The sequence below is a fragment of the Poromitra crassiceps genome (assembly GCF_964638095.1).
Source record: "Poromitra crassiceps genome assembly, chromosome: 4".
NCBI classification, from domain to species: Eukaryota; Metazoa; Chordata; class Actinopteri; order Beryciformes; family Melamphaidae; genus Poromitra; species Poromitra crassiceps.
The window spans coordinates 32088430-32111234 of record NC_139626.1 but is presented as its reverse complement, the minus strand read 5'-3'; the positions used below and the strand labels follow the sequence as shown (position 1 = coordinate 32111234).

Genomic DNA, 22805 nt, shown 5'->3' with positions numbered 1-22805 from the left:
AATCGGCATTGGGTCGTCGGTGAGAGAAATCACTCTGATTGGCTGGTCAGCTGGTAGCGAAGCCACGTATAGGAGAAGAGAGGACACACAGAAAACGCTCTGCTCATTTTCCAGCTTCATCTGATCATTCCAATACACGGATATTTCCACAACGACGTGCCTTCAGGAACGTCCCTTGAGCTTCTCAACACTGTACTTCTGTCAGCAGTTCCTCAGCAGTCACTCTGTCAAATAGAGGGGGATGTTTTTTTTTTACCGTTTACTGTTGAACTAATGGTCAAGATGATTAATGACGGTTAACGGTTAACTGTTGACATCCTTAATAGACACTGTAAGAAACTAGTGACTCGGCTGTCGCAATCGGCCGTCAGCATCTTTGCTTGGGGTAAGAGGTCAGAGAGGGCAAACTCCGACCCGGAAGGCTTCACGTAACTTTGGCATCACAACTTTGGCATCATGTAAATAAACACATGCTTCACCACTTTTGATTGACTGAAATTAATACTAATCCATGAGCGAAGGGTAACTGTGAAACCAGCTACCTCCAGCCTGACATATGAAAATGGCTGCATAATAACCTGTTTGTCAATGTTTTAGACTACATAATGATTTATGTTGAAAACATACCAGCCCAAAAGTTGCGTAATCTAGTCACTATCTAGAATACAACATCTTGTAAGACCGGATACCATAATGTGAAATGATATTGAGAGGAAGATTAAAAAAATAAAAGTCGCCATACTTTCGGTCACGCCTCACCCATCAGTCTTAATCAAACCTACAAATGTTTGAACCTATATTTGGAGTACCAACTGGATGCGGTTGACTGCATTAACACAGTTCAGATAGTGTCATATGTGTCAGGTATTGGTCACACACAGTACACAGTTTCCCAACCAGCCTATCCTATACTAATACTAATGATACTAATACTAATAAATTGTGTAAATTCCACCATATTTCAACCATATACCCTGTATACAGCCAGTGCCACACGCAGTACAGCAACAGCAGCAAGGGACCTGTGCTAAAATAAACCAGAAAAACTATTTGCAGCACTTGCTCCAGGTCTTGGTTTGGTCCACATGGTGCTAGAAAGTGTCAGAAATGTGTTTATTTATTGATAATCTCAGAGCATTCGAGCTTCTGAATTGACCACCTGAACCGCCTAACGGGTTTAGTCAGTCCATCAATCTCTTGGTAAACGAACGAGACCTCTTTCAGCGCCAGCTCACCCTCTTGTCTCTCCTGTCTTATCACACTCACTCTGGCTGCTTCAAGGGTGTCAAGTGACTCCTTCTTCTTCTGCCTCATCTGTGCCCTCTTCTGCTCACCCAGGCGGGTGTGAGTGACTTCTTGAGTGCCACGAGAGCTTTGAATAACAGAGAGAGGGGGCAGACATAAAAGCAAACTGCAAGCCCGCAGTCTTCCAGCCGCAAAGAGAAGATAGTGGAATAACCATGCCCGAGGCTCCCGATGCAGGTATGCAGATACTTTTTGGGACAGGATCATTTTGATCATTTTTGATTGATCTCGGAGGCGAGGTTGATACTTCTTGGGCCAGGATCATTCATATTGATCTTTTTTTTTGATTGATCTCAGAGGCGAGGTCGATGCTTCAAACTGGTAGACTTGTTTGGCTGTTAGGTGTCAGGGAAATATAGTCCTGTGTGGGAGATGTATGACTGTAGAAGAAGATGGGAAGATGAACAGATGGCAGAATCTGTAACGTAGGGATGGAGGATTGGTTTAACATCCAGTGGGAGTCTGGCTTGCTGAGGGAGCCCTGATGAGCTCCGGGAGGCTGTTCAAACTCACAACTCTGTCAGTCTTGTGGCAATTAAACTTCCATGTGATCTATTTACTGCACAGGTATATAGCCTACTGCCACCCAAGTGAAGACAGCAAACTTAGATGACCTTATCCATCAATGTTATTTGCCGCTAAAGTAGCCTAATAATTCCTACTGCACTGTAGAATAGACAAAATTAGAATTGTAGAATTAGGCAAAAAAAAAAACGAAATAAAATTAAATAAAATTAAATTGGGGCACAATAGCCAAAACTTTAACTGTATCAATGAGGATTCAAAAGTGTTGGCTGCAGTAATTGTGTTACTTACGATTTACTAATCGTAACAAATTAACTAATTTTGTAGTCATGCTGAAATGTCACTTGCTACTGTAACGTCATTAGGTTTGACATATCATGAATGCAGGCAATTTGTCTACTTGTTGTCTACCTGTCCTGTCAGTAAAGAATTCTCGAAAAGCTGTAAATGATCACGCATAAAGACGGCAACTTCCTGGTATGGCATCACTGGGATCAAATTGCACAATGACGTCAGTCCAGGAAGCAGCCAACTTGCTTACTGAGCTGGAATGCTGCCACAAACAGTTGTGGCGATAACCGCTAGCCGAGTGCGTCCTGGTAGCTATATAGTTTGTTGAGCTGTATAGATGAGACCAGTTCGCTAGTCGCTGTGTTTCATGGTAGCTAAGACCTAAAAATGCTTAGGTTTTGTGTAATCCCCCCCCGCATGACTAATGATTGAAGAATTATTAGCATTTGTATCCTACGTTTAGCTCTGAATTAGCACATGGAAGTTCTTGACTCATCAAGATGCAACACCAGTAATAGCCATAACCTGTCCCTGACCCTATAGTAAAAAAAAAAGTGCCAAAGTGTATTTGTAACAATAAATTATGTCTGTAAAAAGCATTTTTTAACACTGTCCACGCTAAACAATGATGGCTTCACAATCACCTGCCTTAATATTAACATAATATAGGCTATCTGAGGAGTCTGAGTTGATGACTGTTTTGTCTAAATGTCTACAAGCCAACAACCCATTTATTAATGAACTGGAAATTGAAAAGCCGCCCATATTTTTAATTTACAAGTTTGTTTCTATACCAAGGTAGAAATAATCACACTGCACTATTAGGTGCATAGATTTTAATATATCGGTTCTTGTCTTCTTTCACCTATGAGCCGTTTTGACCTTGCTCTAAATCACTGTACTGACAGTAACCTAAGATACAGTGAGACATGAAGAGACTGCAGTGGAGAATGTGAGAGGCAGTTGAGTTTTACAGTGCAAGGTCATGTCATGATAACAGTGCAGCCTCTCTCCACAACATCATACTTCAACCTTCATTTAGCCTGCAAGCTTTAGTTATTGAAGAGAATGGCCTTTACTTGATACGCTGGGTATTAATTCTGCTCTTTCTACTCCGTCATCTGTCCTTGTCTCCATCCTTTTTTTATTTTTGTCACAGAAACATAACCAGGCACTATGTTCATTTGCCAAATACAGCTAGGGATTTTTTCCATCTAAGATTGATATGAGCCGTTTCCACTTTGTCTGCCCCACCCACCACACTCTCTTGAGTCCAAGTACAACTCAACAGCTCACATTCGAGTACAGGGCTCAAATAACCAGCTCCTCTCCAAATGATAACTTACACCTTTTTGATTTTCCATACTGAAAATAATATTTGATAGGAAGAAATGGAGGATTATGAAGAGTTGAGTGACAATGTGTGTCTTTGCAAAATCTTGTTAAACGTGATACCCGGGACTAATTTTGTTTTTTGTTTTGTTTTGTTTTGTTTGACTTGAGTTGATAGTTGTCTTCAAATGGTCGTTCAGTTAGCAGCCATGTTTCCTGTTCTTCTTTAAACCAATGCCAGGGATACCCCCCCCATCCTGCACCCCCACTAACTGCTAAAAATAATTGTCTGTAACCCCTGATCTTTTCCACTCCCCCCCCCCCCCCCCCCCCCCCCCAAATTCATAGTATATCACACATCCTAGCGTATCAGGTTTAACCCGTTATTCTAGCGTATCACGTTTAACCCGTTCATTTGAAGGGCGATAAATGATTGTGTAATCTGTCACTTTCTTCTGGACAGTTCCTTCACTCTGCTCAGCAGGCCTGCCTAGTATACAGTATATAGAAGCAGCACAGAGCCACAGATTTACTGCAGAATCCTTTTATGCTACAGGATGCCGTTATCAGGCCTCATGAGTGTGTGTGTGTGTGTGTGGGGGGGGGGGGGGGGGGGGGGTTGAGGCGTACGGTAATTCCTTTCATATCATTGCGACCTTGTGAAACGTCATGACGACATGTTAAACTGGAACCGCTCGCTGAAGTTTCCCCTGTCCCCCAGCAGTGTTAGCCTATTTCAGGATACAGATACTTGAAAATGAAATAATTACATTTTTCTTTGTTCTCTTTGTTGACAACTTTCTATAAAATCCTCAGGGAACACTGAGCATGCTGTGCGAAATGAATTGTTCGCTCCTCTTTCATATTGCACTAAAAAGGAGATTTCTGTCATATTTCTATGACTACTTTGTTTGTTTGTTGTCATAACAACAAACCCTGATGATGACCTCTCCATCACCACTTGCTTATTCAATACCAAGTGCATATAGTTTCTCTAGGAGGAAGCCTATGGCTTCTCTCCTATCGTCAAGACTGTCATATTAATTAGGAATGATTTAAAACCAGGCTGGATTATTCCCCCAGATGTCGCCTTATAAGACACTTGGTTTGCTTGCTGTGTATGGTCACATTACATTAGTGCTGGTCTGGATAAAATGCTGCCCACTAAATATAGCCTGCTCACAGCTAAGTTTCTCTGTCTGGCACTGACACCATAGATGATTTACGGTGTGTATCTGTGTGCTGTATATCTACAATGGAATTTTTGCTTCGCCATTCTGCTAATTGGGGCTCATGAAATAATTACATTATCCAACTTTCTTTTAAAATGTCTAAATATGGCATTGATTTTACATCAGTGATGTAACTTTTAACCCGATGATGCTTTCACTTCCATATATTCAACTAACATGTTAATTAACTATAGTTTACAATCATTATTCTTTCCAGCGTGGGTGGAAGTAGACCGGTGCTTGGCGGTACGCAGTACCGTTTAAAAATTTCCATTCCGGTACGCGGGAAGAGGGGATAGAGTGACGTGCAGCTGCCTGTCAATGAAAACCCACAGAAGCCGTCACGATCGCATTTCCAACAAGGAAGCACATCTGCTGACGTTCTGTCGTCGGGTCAACATAAACAACATATCTGCTGACGTTCTGTCGTCGGGTCAACATAAACAACATATCTGCTGACGTTCTGTCGTCGGGTCAACATAAACAACATATCTGCTGACGTTCTGTCGTCGGGTCAACATAAACAACATATCTGCTGACGTTCTGTCGTCGGGTCAACATAAACAACATATCTGCTGACGTTCTGTCGTCGGGTCAACATAAACAACATATCTGCTGACGTTATGTCGTCGGGTCAACATAAACAACATATCTGCTGACGTTATGTCGTCGGGTCAACATAAACAACATATCTGCTGACGTTATGTCGTCGGGTCAACATAAACAACAAACACATCTGCTGACGTGTTGTCGTTGGGTCAACATAAACAACAAAACACATCTGCTGACGTTCTGTCATCGGGTCAACATAAACAACAAACACATCTGCTGATGTGATGTCGTTGGGTCAACATAAACAACAAACACATCTGCTGACGTTATGTTGTTGGGTCAACATAAACAACAAACACATCTGCTGATGTGATGTCGTTGGGTCAACATAAACAACAAACACATCTGCTGACGTGATGTCAGGTCAACATAAACAACAAACACATCTGCTGACGTTCTGTCATCGGGTCAACATACTGTAAACAACAAACACATCTGCTGATGTGATGTCGTTGGGTCAACATAAACAACAAACACATCTGCTGACGTTATGTCGTTGGGTCAACATAAACAACAAACACATCTGCTGACGTTCTGTCGTCAGGTCAACATAAACAACAAACACATCTGCTGATGTGATGTCGTTGGGTCAACATAAACAACAAACACATCTGCTGACGTGATGTCAGGTCAACATAAACAACAAACACATCTGCTGACGTGATGTCGTTGGGTCAACATAAACAACAAACACATCTGCTGACGTGATGTCAGGTCAACATAAACAACAAACACATCTGCTGATGTGATGTCGTCAGGTCAACATAAACAACAAACACATCTGCTGACGTTATGTCGTCAGGTCAACATAAACAACAAACACATCTGCTGACGTGATGTCGTTGGGTCAACATAAACAACAAACACATCTGCTGACGTGATGTCGTCGGGTCAACATAAACAACAAACACATCTGCTGATGTGATGTCGTCGGGTCAACATAAACAACAAACACATCTGCTGACGTGATGTCAGGTCAACATAAACAACAAACACATCTGCTGACGTTATGTCGTTGGGTCAACATAAACAACAAACACATCTGCTGACGTGATGTCGTCGGGTCAACATAAACAACAAACACATCTGCTGATGTGATGTCGTCGGGTCAACATAAACAACAAACACATCTGCTGACGTGATGTCAGGTCAACATAAACAACAAACACATCTGCTGACGTGATGTCGTTGGGTCAACATAAACAACAAACACATCTGCTGACGTGATGTCGTCGGGTCAACATAAACAACAAACACATCTGCTGATGTGATGTCGTCGGGTCAACATAAACAACAAACACATCTGCTGACGTGTTGTCGTCGGGTCAACATAAACAACAGTAGTCTCTCTCATAAATTGCTTCTAAATTGTTCCAGTGCCGTGTTCTAGACCTGTGTGTTTTTAATCCGTGCTGTAAGTGTGCAGTGTCAGACGTCAGTGCTGCTGCTGCTGCAGCTGCTGTCAAAATAGTATGGCCTGCTGGCTGCTGTGTATCTGTAGGGTTTTGAGAGGCAGTCGTTTCTTGCTAAATCCTTCCAAGTAAAATGACAGACAAAATATGTCATAATGTTTCACGACAGTGGTAAAACAGCAAGCTCCTCAGCCAAACTTGAGTGGCATATTAAACGGTGTGATACTGCGCATGTGCGTACTTCTCTTAACACACTGGAGAAGTTTGATTTATTGTTCTGTACGTTTTACGACCAAACGCACACACAGTGTTTCCCCTACCATTCTACAGGCCTGGCGGGCCCGCCAGGCCAGAAAGAATATTGCAAAAAAAAAAAAAAAAAAATGCTTTACACAAAATTTCAATAAACCTTTATGGCATATTATTACAATACAACAATACTGTTTTTGACAGTGTTGACAGTAGGATGCCAAATCATTCAAAACAATCAGCATTTTGCTTTTAGGAGCATTGTGCCAGCGTGCAGCGCTGTTCCAAAACGTGTCAACCTGTGTCGTTGCCTGGGAAACACACATCCCATAATACAACTGTTCGCATCGCATCCCATAATAGTATGATCATACTTGGGATGCCAAGCTATGGCAGCCGCCATACCTTGGCTTCTAGCTAAATTTGAGAGAGAGTGAAGGAGAGAGCGAGGGGGAGAGACAAAGCGGAGAGAGATATGCAGGGAAAAAACTTGCATCTGCTCGTTAAGTTTAGGACATAGGAAGGCAGCGCGAGGCGGAGCTCCGCAAACCAGGAGCGCACTCACCGCTCGGGTCGAGGTGTTCATACTCAGAGCACCGCTGTTTACATAGTACAGTGAATGGCCCATGATAAAGTCAATGAAACGCAATTAAAAGTCAATGGAATGCCATTGCGTTCAGTAGACTGAGCCCCGTGCGTCGTGCAGTGCGCTCCCCTCTCTTTCTCCTCCCCTCCGCTCTCTCTCTCTCCTGCTCTCTCGCAGATGCGGTGCGCAATAAGCAGATCTCTTTACTTGCATCATTCTACCAATGATGTTGTTTGTTAAGCATACAGTAGCTACCTTGCAAAGTCTTGCTTGACTGGCGGTTATATAGTTTGTAGACAGAGTTACCATATCCAGGGGCAGCTGGTGCATTTTTGTCCAGGGGGCTGTATAGCCTACTACCAAAAATTGGGATGAGTGATCTGGTTGAAATCAATATCATGATAATAATCATGAGGATTTTCTTGATATCATTACTGTTGTTCATGCTAGGTTATTTGGAAATAAACACTCCCAACAACAATAAAGTATTCTCTGGCAGGCAGGGATAATTACCATAGTGTAACACAACTGTTTAGAGGTTACACTTCCTCACACCATATGGATATAGCCTATTATTGTTTTTACTGCTGTAGAGTGTTGGTCATGTTTAACACAAAGTAGGCTACATTAATGTAACTGCTTTTGCAGGCTAAACATTCATATTTTTCGAGGTTAGGGTTCCTTGTACAATGTACAGCATTCTTTTTTATGCACAGCCTGTGAGTCAGTGAAGCAAATCACAAAAAGATAAAATAAAACATGTAGGCTATATCATTCACTGGAATTTTAAAAAGTATGTTTACTATACATGTCACTGAACTGAATTGCATATAGAAATAACTAACCAAAATGGACTATTGCACAACCGATTTTACAAAAAAAATCCACGAAGGGGGGAAAGCCCCCCCCCCCCTTAGACTTGCACATATTGTACTGTCCTATTCACCTTATTATTTGCCCATATAAGGACGCTTCTGCATGACGTCATTTTGTAATCGTCTTTCCGTTTTAGACCCGCAAGTAGATTACACCTACCGTAGTCATTTTGAGACTTGCCAAAAAGCTGTTTTCAAGCAAAAAAACAAACTGTTTTAAAGTTTTAATATTTTTTCGGGTGAGAACGTAACATTCCACATTACATGTGACCAGTTTATCAGAATAAAGCCTATTTGGAAATATTTAACGAGCAGCGAGGACTGAGAGCGCTGGCTGTGTGACCAGTCGGACTAGCTAGTATCTGTCAACCCCATTGAGAAAACACTGTCGACGTGCTTTTGTAACTAAGCCCCCGTTCACACAGGACACCGAAGCAACGCTCAACCTAAGCTCTACCTATGCTGAACCACAAGTTTCATTTAGGCGTCCTTGTTACTTTACTTTACTTTACTTTATTTCATTTGGCAGACGCTTTTATCCAAAGCGACTTACATCACATTTCAAAACAATTCATTCAAAGAAATACAAACAATGAAAACATAACTAAAACCATATATAATCAATAAGGGTTAACCGATTCCGGAGGGACCCAGGTGTAGCCCGAAAAGGTAAGTTTAACAGGCGAACAGGCGAAGCTGTTCACACCACCCACGCACTGAAGCCACGCCGAACCACGCTCACGCCTCGCTCAAGTGATCGTTCAGGATTCACGCCTATTCCAAGCGTGAGGCGTCAAGCCATGCATGAAGTCAATGGGAGTTGTGGGCGGGTTCAAGGTGCGCCGAGTAGGCGCTGACAGGAAAAGAGAAGGCTTCTTGTGTGAACAGTTAGGAGTCCATTCTGCTTGTGCCTGCTTCAAGCTTCAGTTCTACTTACGTTCGCCGTCCTGTGTGAACAAGGGCTAACGTTAAATGCCGACCGAGTACAGCCATGGGCTCCTCGCAGCAGTAACGCTATGAACATGTTGCTGACGTTGGCCGCAGTGTAGCTTCTGAATGTTGCCAAACTTCATTCATAGTGACGTTTCTTTTTTTTTTTCTTTTTTTTCCCCAGATTTTTTTTTATCCCATTTTTATCCCCCATTAGTGCTAATTTAATTTAATTTATCCTGGTTGCTACTCCACCCTCTGCCGATCTTGGGAGAGCCGAAACTGGCTCCATGCTTCCTCCGAGACATGGGCAGTTAGCCAGCCGCTTCTTTTCACCTGACAGAGGAAGCTTCACCGGTAGGACATAGCACGTGGGAGGTTCACGCTATTCCAACCAGTTCCCCTCCCTCTGAACACGCGCCCTTAACGACCAGAGGAGGAACCACATTAGGAACCAGGATATTGCATGTTTTGGTGAAGGGGGTTCCTATATGAAGGAAACCCCCGGAAGGCACGGGGAGAACATGCAAACTCCACACAGACGGGCCCTTTTGACGACCCCACCCGGGCGGTGAGCACTCGAGGACATGCGGACGGGCACGCATTCCTTCAGCGTTCACAGCGTCCCAGGTGGGAATCGAACCCAGGACCTTCGAGCTGTGAGGCGACAGCGCTTACCACTGCACCACCGTACCCCCTATGACGTTTTGTTTCGAAATTGGCCGCCAACTAGCGCTGAACCGGAAGAACAAATACAATTGCGTCTAACGCGGAAGAGAGAAAAAGTGGGCGTGGTGAATAAGCTGAATAGCCTATAGCACATCCCTCCCACCTGGTACTCCAAACAGAATAAAACTGAGGTTAAGAATGCCTGTACTGTAATGGATGTAGGTAAAAGGTCTTGCTATATTTGTTTGCAAATGGAAGATGCATGCATACCACTGTGTACATACAGTACAAATATAGTGTCAAGATGTCTTTATCAGCGTTGTCGCATGCCGCTGTCAAGAGGGACGCAGTGATTCGTAGAGGTTTGACAAGGTCAGGCTACTTAACGCGTGTCTTTATGTCACACACATTAAACATGTACTACTGTAAATTAAGCTGTCATTCATGATATATAATATGTCTGCCTGACAGGTAGACGAAGCTCTACCAGACACAACCCAAAGCTGTGGCTCATTGCAATCTTAGAAATACTGTAAGCTAAAAATAAATAAGGCTAAATGTCAAATACTGTATGGATCTAAAAATAGCTTGTTTTCCTTTGCTGTAACAAAATGAGCCGCAAAAGAACCAAGAGGGTTCCCATCTGATTCCAAAGAACCTCTGAAGAATTGTAATTTTTAATGGTAGACAGTGGTTCCCACCAGGGAGTTTTTTTTTGTTTTTTTTTACACCGACAACAGTTTTTACATACACACTAACCAGGCTTGGGCCAACTTTCAGAAATATAGCGATATTCGGGAAATATCCCAATTTTGACCATTTACTTTCAGAGGCTGTAGCGGGCTCAGTTTTAATTAAAGCCAGAGTGAAGTTTCTGGTATCAAATAATTCAAATCGATCTAAGGCATTGATTGTCATGTCAGGAAGGTGGCTAAATAACACTCCAAAGTTAGGCAAGGTGTGTGTGTGTGTGTGTGTGTGTGTGTGTGTGTGTGTGTGTGTGTGTGTGTGTGCGTCCATTTTTAACGCTGATGCAGATGTACACTTAGCACAGTGTTATGTCCTCTGATGGCCTGAGGGGGCAGGAGTTTTAGTCTGTGCAGTGGGTGGGTGGCAGTGAGCTTGCTATATTAGCAAATTAGCCTGGGAATCTGACCAATCTGCAAGCTCATGTTTTATTTGCTCTGGCAGATGCGTCTGATCCCCCGCCCGTTCGGACAGATATCCACCTGACTCATAGACAGATTATTCCATGATGGGCCCCTGGGCCTGGATGCCCAGGGGCCCAGCGATAGTGTGCTGTCATAATACACGGCTGTAGTAATATAATAGCAGCAATAAAAGCCCAGGTGTTCGCTACTGTCCACAAACGTGAAGGGAAAGTGACTAGAGGCTAACGTTAGTAGCAAACATTGGGCTCATGCAAGCAAGCGTCAGATCAAACAAACATTTAACGTTAAGGTTATTTACCTTTGCTGTCACGACAATGTTTGATGATGATGATGATGATGATTGATGATGATGTCATTGGTGGCACAAAAATAAAAATGTCAGACCAATTGCCACAGATGAAATAGTTATATAATAGGACTCAAGGGATTTGAAAGCCTTCAGCTCTTGAGACGTGTAGCCTATGCCAATATTGTATTCACAAGGTAGTTATAAATGTCCAGTACGTTATACCTGGCAATATAATGAGTTAAATTTACTCTAAGTACGTTTTTTATAAGGGTCCAAACTTATTTTTTCATCACTTCTCTTTGACGAAGCCATAACTGTTGCAGGCTACGCGCGCTCGATTCCTAGGCTCGCCCGCTGTGCAGGCTCGCTGCCTCGCCTGCCCCCGCTGTACGGGCTCGCTGCCTTGCCCGCCCTGCACCTCAGCCGCAGCTCGGCTGCTGCGGGCCTCGCCTGCCAACTTTGCATCACTGACATCTGTCACTGATGACATCACAATGACGTCACAATGTCTGACATGATCAGTGATGTCACATTTGCCCAAGTGTAACCAAAAACCACAACTGCTCGAGTGACATCACTGATGATGTCACAATGCCTATGACATCAGCTGTGCCTATGACATCATCAGTCATGTCATATTAAGATGATTTTGGTCGATAATGTTGTCACTGATGATTGTGACATCATCAGTGGGGAAAAAAATGTAAACAAACAGTGCTCACTTGAAACAAACAGTGCCCACTTGCTCACTTGTATATAATAATAGCAATCTCACGTGCTACACGCGCTTGATTCCTAGGCTTGCCCGTACCCGCCCTCGCCCACCCTGCAGCTTGCCCAACGCGCGTCGCATACTCGGCCCTGGTGTCCTGGCTCGTGGCCAGGAACGATGAGATCACTGATGACATCATCACGGATGACAGCATCACTGAACTTATATAGCCTCAGCCAGGAAGGATGACATCACTGATGACATCACAACTGCTCTTATGACATCACTGATGATGTCACAATGCCTATGACATCATCAGTGAGACAAAAATTGAAACAGAACAGGCAGACAGAGATTTCCCACTTGTTCCATTTTTTATTTACAGTATCTAAAAAAGATTACAAACATCAAGAAATGTAAGGATTGTTTTGAACTGAAAGTAAGTTATTTCACAACACCTATTTTACCAAGACATTTTCCACAAACCATAACAAACTATAACAGTGAAGCAGAGGTCAAATCAGACTATTGAAGGAAACAGTGGGCAGCCCAAGAGAACTGGCAGGACTTCAGAAAGGTCATACGACACCATGCCTGGCCTTTTCCAGCCATTGCAGTAATGCAGTCGACCCCAGAGAGACACTTGGGCAATTGGGTATAATATGCATCTATTTCAGATACAAATTTTCCTTTTAGCACATTTAGGACTCGGCCAATTGACAGCACTACACGCTCCTGGGTAACAAACTGAGGCCTTTTGCCCCTCCCACTGCGGCAAGCATCAAAGATAGTCTGCTCCATTTCTGAAATATCCAGCTGATAAAAGGACCCTGAGGTCACTGAAATCTAGGGTGCAATATCAGTTACTAGGAATATATGCCAAGTGCTATGGAGCCTCATACAAATTCCAAGGGAAGTGCATATTAAACTCATCTTACTTGGAAGGTTGTATTCTAGATTTATGGTCCAAGATAACTCAACACTATGAAATCAGATATACTCTTAAGTAAACATACTTGAAATAACTTGTTTATATTAAGACTATATGTTGCAGACAACAGCTAGATAAATATCGTAAACTAAATGCGGTTCAAAAGGAGAAGAGAAAATGCTTCTTCCGTGCCTGGTTCATGATCCTCCATCTCTTTACTGTAAAGTAGAAAACATTAGGGACTCCAAATTAACATGGAATTAAACGTGGAAGTGAATGAATCGTCAGACATGATCAACAGATTTTAAAAAGCGTTTTCAGAAAGATTATTAGTATGTTAGTATATCTACAAATGCATATTTCTAATGTTCTATTTTTCCTGTTTCTATTTTTCAGCAAAACCAGAGGGGGAGGGTAAGTCAGCTGCACTACAGCAACGGCCTACTGACCTTTTGTGTGCTCTGCATTAACACATAGTGACTTGATTATTACTCACACATTTTCACATTCACATTCACATCACGTGTGTACTGCCTATAGCAACAATGCATGACATGTGAACTGCCTATATAGCAACAACGCATCACATATGAACTGTCTATATAGCAACAACACATCACATATGAACTGTCTATAATAGCAACAACAGAACCACAAATGTGTAATCGGCATACACCCATCCTTGTCTCATGACTTGTAGTTTTATAGACACGCATTTTCATCAGTAATCTTGAATATTCGGGTGGCAAATGTACTGTTCATTTGCTGGTTATTGAAGCCATTTACTCAACTGACTTTAACTGATCTAAGCAACAGCCAGAGGGTGCAATAGAAAAAATATGTGGTGTGATACAGTGTCCAGTCCACAAAGCCATATTTGATTGTGGTCACGTGATGCCGACTGGATTGTATGTTTCACACTGATGACATGTATTTGCTCAGCTGTTCAAGTGTGTCTGAAAATCTATTTTTCCAACGGGCTGCATGATATTGCTTTTCATTTGCTGTTTCTAATTCAAATCCACTAATTTTAGCCACGGAAGCACCAGCTGAAGAGGGTGAGGGAACACAACTTGGTGTGACTCATGTTATAGTCAGTGTTGGGTGTGACTCATTACAAAAGTAACATCATGTAATATATTACTTTTAGCAGTAACTCAGTAATATATAAGTTATTACCAATAGGATTTCAGTAATTTTATACCAGTTACTTTGTCATGGAACAAAAGTTACAAATTGAGTTTGTTTATTTTTATCAAAGCACATATTTAAATATATTTCCAAGCAATCATTTCCTAATCAAACTGTGTGGTTTTTATGCAAATAACCACTATAGATGACACAGTAACAAAGGAAAAGGATAACATTTAGAATTTTGGAGGGTTTACACTGACTTCAAGACGGTTTAAATTATTTTTCGGGATGGTTCCGGGGTGGGGATGTCATTCTGCTACTGCTGCTATTTTGGTGAAAGTAATGCAAAAGTAGTGTAATAAGTGACAAGTTACTCTACACAGACAGTAATAGTGTAAAGTAACGTATTACTTTCAAATGAAAGTGACTAGTTGTAGTATATTACATTTTGAAAGTAACTTGCCCAACACTGGTTATACTAGTATGTGTGTTTGAGTTGAATTGAGTGTTGTAATGGATTTGAACTAATAAATCAGGGTAATTGTCTTAATAATATGGAAGAAGTGGTTTTGGTATAGCCTAATGGCTGGAGTAATTACTGTACGAATTGGATAAGGCTATGGATAAGGCTATAAAAGGCTATTATGCCACTTTGATTGAGTTGTATGGATTGGAGTTCTTGGCCAGTTTACAGTATGCTTCACTCGTTTTAGCTGAAGCAGCACTTGCAGAGGAGGGTAAGATGACACGCGTGTTGCTAATTGCACTGGGATTGTCTAACGCCATAACTGAAGTGAACTGACGCCTCCACACGAAGATATTTATAAATGCAATGAGCCTGTCTGTCTGCACATGTATGTTCATCACAGCATCACGTGATCCATGTTCTGTTCCATTCTCTCGTTGTCGTCTATCGAAAGTGAATTGATATTCCTTTCCGTGTTCTTGTTGTTGTACTGAAGAGACTGTGTGAGTGTATTTATTTTGTTAGCCTGTATGGTTTTGGACTGAAGAGAAATTGTCTGTGTCTGCAGAGACAATCGAAGTTCGTGAAAGGCATATGTGTGGGTTTTGATATACTGTACTGTACACTGATGTAGCTGCAATGATATCTGATATGATATCATATGTGTGGGTTTTGATATACTGTACTGTACACTGATGTAGCTGCAATGATTCCAAATCTGTGATGAGGGTTTCTTAAACATGACTTTAGGTTACATTGTCCTGCAGGCATGTGAAAAGTGTGAGGGGAATATCTGTTTCCGTTCCGTTCCGTTCCGTCATTGCATTTTGATTCAGTTTGATTTGGCGTTTGAAGTTGAGTTGATTTGTGTTTGTTTTGTGGCATTCCTAAGTTGAATGTTGTCCCGGTCGCGTCACATTTCTGATAACAATCAGTTAATAATGATATCTATTTGCTCAGATGAAGCACAGCCAGAACAACATGGTAAGGGCCTCTTAATGTCAGGGACGTGCTGCACACTGTATACTGACTCGCCAATTATATGAATTATTATAACAACATAAATCCATTCAGTGCATTTTTCAGTATAATGGGATTCAAACTAATTGTCGTCCATTTTTGTTTAGATGCCCCACCTACAGAGGGAGCAGGTAAGCGAGAGCAGTAGACTGTATGTTAAATGTACTGATTTAATCTAATATTTATATAATACATCTATGTATTCACAGATATGAGTGCATACATGTGTCAAACTGTGTGAAGATTCTGTGCATGAATGCTGTAGCATTTAATTCAACAGATTCTTTGTTTCCTTTTGGTGTTCTGTGTTATGTTAATGTTTTCTTTATCATGTGTGTAAAACAAAAACACTTCCATATAGGGTATAAAAGCTTTATGCTAATAATACAAAAGACATTTCCTAAATTCCTAAATTAATATCCTCCATCCATATGTTTCTGAATCTATAGGCCTATTTTATCAGTGACTACAAACACTGTTATGACACAGTAACAACATAATTTCACACGTGAATCCCTTTGTATGTTATACATTGATCTATGATGAGTTTTTATGTGCAGCTTGGTTTTATTTTATTTGCTGTTGTGTTTCCATGTTCTATCCACTTGTTCTATCCACTTATTCATGTGTTTATGTTTGGCATGCAGTAACGCTAAACTTTATCAGAGGAAATGTTGTTCAAGGTACATTCAGGATTGGATTTTTGTGTGGATTTTAATCAAATTTGATGTTGCATGATTTTTCAGTTTTCTCTTCGTCCCTCTAGGGGGATGTTGATTACATTGTTATCAGTTTCTATTGCTAATATATCATGTCTCGTGCAACGTCAAGCACTTGCTTCCTAGCTGCTTTTTTCAGTTAAGTTTGCTTCCTTGTTTGCAACAGATTCAGATACTGGAGATGATGGTAAGAGAAACAGCGACATCTCTATCGGACAATTTACTTCCTTCCCCCTCCCCACCAAGAGCATGATCTGTGTGTCTATAACATATTATGCTGTGTATAATTCTTGGGTATTATGTGCTGGTCTGGATGTCACATAATATTATGAAGTGTTTAGTGGACCTGGGTCCATTTTTATTTGAAATAATTTTGACTACTTAAAGTTGGACTGAAATTAAAATAGGAACTAAATTCTTAAAAATGCCTACGTTTGGCTGGACACTGTCTTGAACCCAAGGTTGGCAACTGAATAATGGCGAGGCCATTATGTTTATTTTGCTCGGTAGAGAGAACTGTGGCTATAGAGAGGCAAAGTGAACGTCACTTCCTGCTTCAGCACTGTACCAGAGATTTTCTTCCGCTATTTATTTTCCCATAGACCTTTCGTTAAATGCTTATAAAAATAGTTTTACTTGGTCAAACCAAACGGTTCAGCTATATTTAGAATCGGGAGAGACCATAGAACATTTCACCCCTAAACTGACACAAATTAAACCATTGATAAGTCATTTGATAAGATCTTGTCCCAGGGCCCCCCTATCTGATAAGATTTTAGCTTTTGTGACGAACCTCCCACTCTCCATATTCAGCCATATCACATATCACTCGGACAAAAACAAACAAAACACATGTTATATGACCTCTCCTGATTCTATAGCTGAATCGCTTGGTTTGACAAAGTATAATTATTTTTATACGCATCTTACGAAACGTCTATGGGAAAATTTACGGCGGAGGAAATCCTTTGGGAAGCGTGCCGAACCCGGAAGAGGGCGTGACTTTGGCACTCGATTCACCGCTCTATCTTCTACCACTGTCCCGCAACCAAATGTCGTGGCATCCCTTTATGCCACCAGACACAACATGGACAAATCCTGCTTTCCGAGCTCCTTCTGCTCAGAAGACTGAGTTTTTCCATTCACTTCTGTGAGCTGTGGTAGCAGCTCTCTCTTTGCTTCTGTCCCTTTGCCAGTTAAAACAATGTGAGAGTGGAAAACACAGCTGGCTTCATGTGTAACAGCCCTGGGAAAAGAAGGGCAGCTGCTGCAGCTAACATACAAGTAACCTCTGACCTCTGACATATCACACTTATTAGAGTTTCACCCCCAACTGAACACTGGTGCTTTAGGAAAGTGAGAGGAGAGCTCAAACAGGCTGCAGTCACCCAACAACTCAGACAAGTCCAAATATAAGGCTCCAAAATGCACAGGTATGCATTTATACAGGATCATGTCTCTTCTTTTATCTGATGGTCTATTAGAGTCTTACGTCCATTGCAAGGGCCAAATCTTTGCTAGTTTCTAGCACTCAAAATCTTTGCTTCTTCTTCTTTGAATGACCACTGGGTCAGTAGATCAAAGCATGTGTTTCAGTGACCCAGTGCAATTCAAATGAAACAAAGCAAACAAGCTAGAAACTAGCACAAATGTTGCACTTGCACTGCGCGTAAGATATGGCCCTAGGTGTGTATTACATGTAGTGTGTGTGATACAGATACTGACATCACTGTCGCCTTGCACTTGGAAGATGTCCTTGGAGCTGCAGGCCAGACCAGGGGCACTTTCAGAAACTCGCACTCAAAGGGCAAATCTCATGCAAGTGCTTGTGACAAGGGCTATTTGTAATATGAAAGGTGGCATCCTCTAGATCCACTGTCAATAAAAAGTCACGCTGTCAAGATGTTGCATGTACGCAATCACCTGACGAGCCAGCATGGAGAAGGTCATCTTAATAAATCCAAAATCGGGCTCATCCCTATAGCCCAGGGGTTCCCAACCTTTTTTGGCTTGTGACCCTACTTTGACGTCGCAAAAATCTAGGGACCCGCGACATTCAAATTCCGGTACACCACGATACGATAATGTCATCAGTGACATCATCAGTGATGTCACATAGTATGCTTCGGTTTTCCCGCGGAATTCTGACTTTAATCTGAGAATTCTGACTTTAATCTCAAAACTCAAACCTTTTTCTCAAAATTCTGACAGTAACTCGGAATTTCTTACTTTATTCTCAGAATCCTGATTTAGTTATAATCTCAAAGATTTTAATCTAAAAAAAAAAAAAGTTAAGAGTCACTCACAATGTTGATTGAGGCTATGGTCCATTGATGGAAGCCTTTGCAGTATATAGTGGCATTATGTGACATTAGAAATGTCATAATGCAACACTGTTTGGATGTCACCTGCAATTACCACTCGTTGCCATAGGTGTCACCCAAGAGAACAAAGCTGAAATCTGAGAGATTGTCACATCAAACTGGGGGGGGGGGGGGACTCAAGTGACACAAATCATCTTCGGTAGTACAGTGTTAAAAATACATACTTCAGCATGCGCTGGGACGCGTCATCAGTGATGTTAACTGGGGTCGTAAGGTGTTTCGGGTCTGTCGAACATCATGCACCCTCACCCAGTAGACCCAGCTGAGGCCGATTACGACCCCGACCCGCATCCCAGAAGCAGCCGCACACGGATCAGCCCTCCTACTCTGTCTGCAATGTTGCCCGCGGAAGGGCCGATCAAGGCGCCCAATCCGCTGCAATAGAGCTAGTGCTACATCGCAGCATTGCGAGACCCTTCGGTGCATGGAGGCTCTAAGGCGCTGTGGGTTACTCCCGGCCGCGCTCCTCCTTCGTCTCACCAGACCCTCCCCGGGCAAATAAAAGGCATCCAGAGGCAGAGAGGATGCCTCAAGAAGGCCTGTGCGTTGCACGTCATTCGCCCGCGCCGAGCACCTCGCTCTAGCCTGAAGGACCCCAGGCCGCGCCGATATTTGCACAGATCTGTCTGGTGTAAAAAACAAAACAAAAAAACAACAAACACATTTATTTAATTTTTATCGTTTTCAGGCGACCCCACTTAGGGTCACGACCCTAAGGTTGGGGACCACTGGCCATAGCCTGTTCTTTTTTGGATTCATCTGTGCAAGCCTTTCCCCCTCTTGTTGATGATGTTTTTCACATGCCCCATATTCAAGAGGCTCTCCCTGACACGCACCACGGCCATCACTTCTACTGCTTTGCTTGGTCGACTCGCCGGCTCTGACTCCAGTTTGGCTATCATCCCACGTTGCATGTGCAGTCAGCGAGCCTATTACAGAGGAATGTCTGTGTGCAGTGTGTGGGAAGTGCTTAACACGGCCATTTAAAGCCGTACCCATGGGGGTGTTGTGTTCTGTGAGGGGGGATTGGTTATCATTATGTAGCCAACTGCAGACTCGTTTGGGGGGCCCCGGAGAGACTGCAGACTCGTTTGGGGGGCCCCCGGAGAGACTTGCACTCGCATTGCTAACTAATCCCTCCCATGAATACTTTGAATGTCCTGAGATCAAACTGTGCACCCATTCTCTCACACAGCACTGATGGTGTCACCTGCTGCCGTATTATGATGTATTTCACCCTCAGGGTATCTCGAAGAGATCTAGGAAATGCAACAAACAAACTTTGACACACACTTTAAATTCATGTATACAAAAATAATTCCAAAACAAAATGCAATTTAAATAAATCCCTTTTTTTTTCTTTTTTTTGGCTGCCTGGAGATGGATTCACATGCTCCGTATGGGGTCAACTAATTGCCTCCTTTGTGACGAGCTTTGCCTGGCAAGATCAGTCCAACAGAAAGTAATCAAAGCAATTTCAAATAATAATGTGTCCCAAATCTTGGTGATTAAAAGTGCAGTAATCAAACAATTTGATTACTTGATATGTTGATTGTTAACAGTTATGATCTTACCTCCACGATAAGTTGAAGCCCATGTTGAATGCTTTTCACTGTGTGGTTTAATAATGTAATAACGACAGAATAATAATAATGATTCTGTGATCATTCGTCCATTGCCTTTTTTTCAATTTACAATTGATTTCCCACGCTTTTGTCCAAAGCGACGTCACGAACACATGATATTTTAATGCAAAATAGGAGAGAAGAATGAGAGTATAGGTGCCAGAAAGCTAAGTTCTGGTCCAACAGGACATAGGTGCTACGAGGCAGTACATAGAGAGTGCATAGTACGGTGGCCAAGAGGGCTCAACGCACTGCAATACAAGTGCAAATGGACAAAACACCTTCATCAAATTGACAGCACGTGCTGCACTGTAAAAACTCACAACACAACCAAATACAGAGAAGTGCTGCAAGTAGCACAGAGACGACAACGGATCTGTTTCCACGGGACACAAAAAAGTGATGAACTCAGCTGGGAGACACTTGTTCAATGCTTTTGAAGTTATTTGAATCAGCTACTCATCAATGGTGTTGGAACATAAGCTAAAATGCTGGTTTATTTTAGCATTGAACAACAAGTATGTCCCAGCAGGATTCATCACTTTTTTTTGGTCCTCTGGAAATGTGTTTGTGCTGCTTGTTTGTCTATTTGGTTGTGTTGTGTGCATTTTGCATGATTGTGTAAAGCTGCGTTCACACCGACCTATTAAAGTTTTTCGCTGGCATCGAGTTTACATACTGTACAAAGTCAATGCAAACGAGCAATTGAGCGTATATTCGCCCGAGCGACAGAGACAGAGCGATAGGGCGAAAATTCGCTCGTCGCCCGAGATTAAATATCCCAACTCAAGCGAAATTACGCTGGCATCAGTCGCTCGCTGTTCAACGCTGATTGGCTGCCGTGTGAGAGTGAGTCAAGGATCACACTGGCTTGGAACAAACCGCTGGTTTATTGTGTGGCAACAAACCGCATTGACAGCCGATTGACAGGCTGACAGCTGACATGAAGTGAAGTCTGTACTACCGGTATAGAGCTCGCGTTAGGAGCACGCTGATAGGCTTAGCTTGTAAACAACTATGGTGGCTCGTAGTGGACAAATATCATGACATTGCGTTATAGCCCCCAGATGTCCGTCAATTATTGTACCTGTTTACGAGCGATTTAAACAGAGCGACAGAGCGATTCCAAAGGGTTGAATCGAGCGACAGAGAGAAAAATAAATATCTCGGTGTGAACACAGCTTAAGTAGCAGTGCAGTGAGCTTTCTCGGCCACTGTAGAATAGAGTGCAGATTAGAACCTGACCGATATATCGGTCGATATTGGCCGATAACCGATATATCGGTACCGGGCCGATATGTTGGCCGACATGCCGATATTTTTTTATTTTGTATTTTTTAAGTCATAGACAACACGTTGTGTATATTTGATCTTTTTTCTTAATTCAAGTTATATTTTATATTTGTTCTATTTGTGTTTTTGTATTTCTAGTTATTTATAATTATTAAATCCCAAGTTAAGTTTACTGTTCCATTGCATTGATGTCATTTTGGACAATAAAGTTTATTGATAAGCTGTAAAATATCCTGCCTACATTACATATCTCAAGTCATGTCAAGTCATATCTTTGTCAAGTGTTTGATATTTGAGGGATCACTGCAAAAACATTGTGTAATATAATGTGTATATTTAATATAAGGATATCGGCCGATATATCGATATCGGAATTGTTTTCCCCAATATCGGCATCGGCATCGGCCTCAAAAATCCAGTATCGGTCGGGCTCTAGTGCAGATTAGAATGCATAGAGGCAGATCAAGACTTGTGTTTGTTTGTTACACAGTCCATCAGGTGAGAAGGTGTTAAGAGCTGCAGGTCTTTTAGCCTTTTCCTAAAGATTGTTTTGGTTGCTGCTTGCTTCATCTCATGTGTTTATACTGACTCATGGTACAGTATAACAGCCAAATGGTTATACTTCCATAGCCTATGCTAAACGATTAAAAAAAAAAAAAAAAAAAAAAAACGATTTAAAAAAAATCGTATTTAATTTTTCTCAGCTGAGGAGGGGAAGGGCAAGCACAAGTGGAGGACTGAAGGTCTTTGCACACACAGTCCGATTGTTTTCGTATGCGTGTTTTTTAATCCGTCATCTGAAAACACAGCTCTCAAAAATCTATTGACTGATGCGAAAAACGCAGAAAATCGAACCTCGTCCGAAAACTTAAATGACGGACGTAATTGTCGGACTCGGTGTGTCAATGATGATTGACACAAATGAGGTCGTATTCTTTTTTTTCCGCCGTGCGTCAATTTCGGACGAAAACACGGACTTGGTGTGCAAAAGCTATAACTCGATCGCATGGGGGTGTCGTGTTATGAAATGCAATTTGTATGT

At 42.0% G+C, this 22805-nt stretch overlaps 1 protein-coding gene across 1 annotated transcript in view; it reads left to right on the top strand.

The window, feature by feature from the left end:
- Positions 1-1447: 1447 nt before the first annotated feature.
- LOC310776140 (myosin-binding protein C, fast-type-like) overlaps positions 1448-22805 on the top strand; it is a 44622-nt gene continuing 23264 nt past the window's right edge. Inside the window, exons 1-3 of the mRNA XM_083636310.1 lie at positions 1448-1482; positions 13519-13536; positions 15850-15873. Of these exons, the coding sequence (XP_083492436.1) occupies positions 1461-1482; positions 13519-13536; positions 15850-15873 (64 nt within the window). The 5' untranslated portion in view covers positions 1448-1460. The remainder of the gene's footprint in view (positions 1483-13518; positions 13537-15849; positions 15874-22805) is intronic.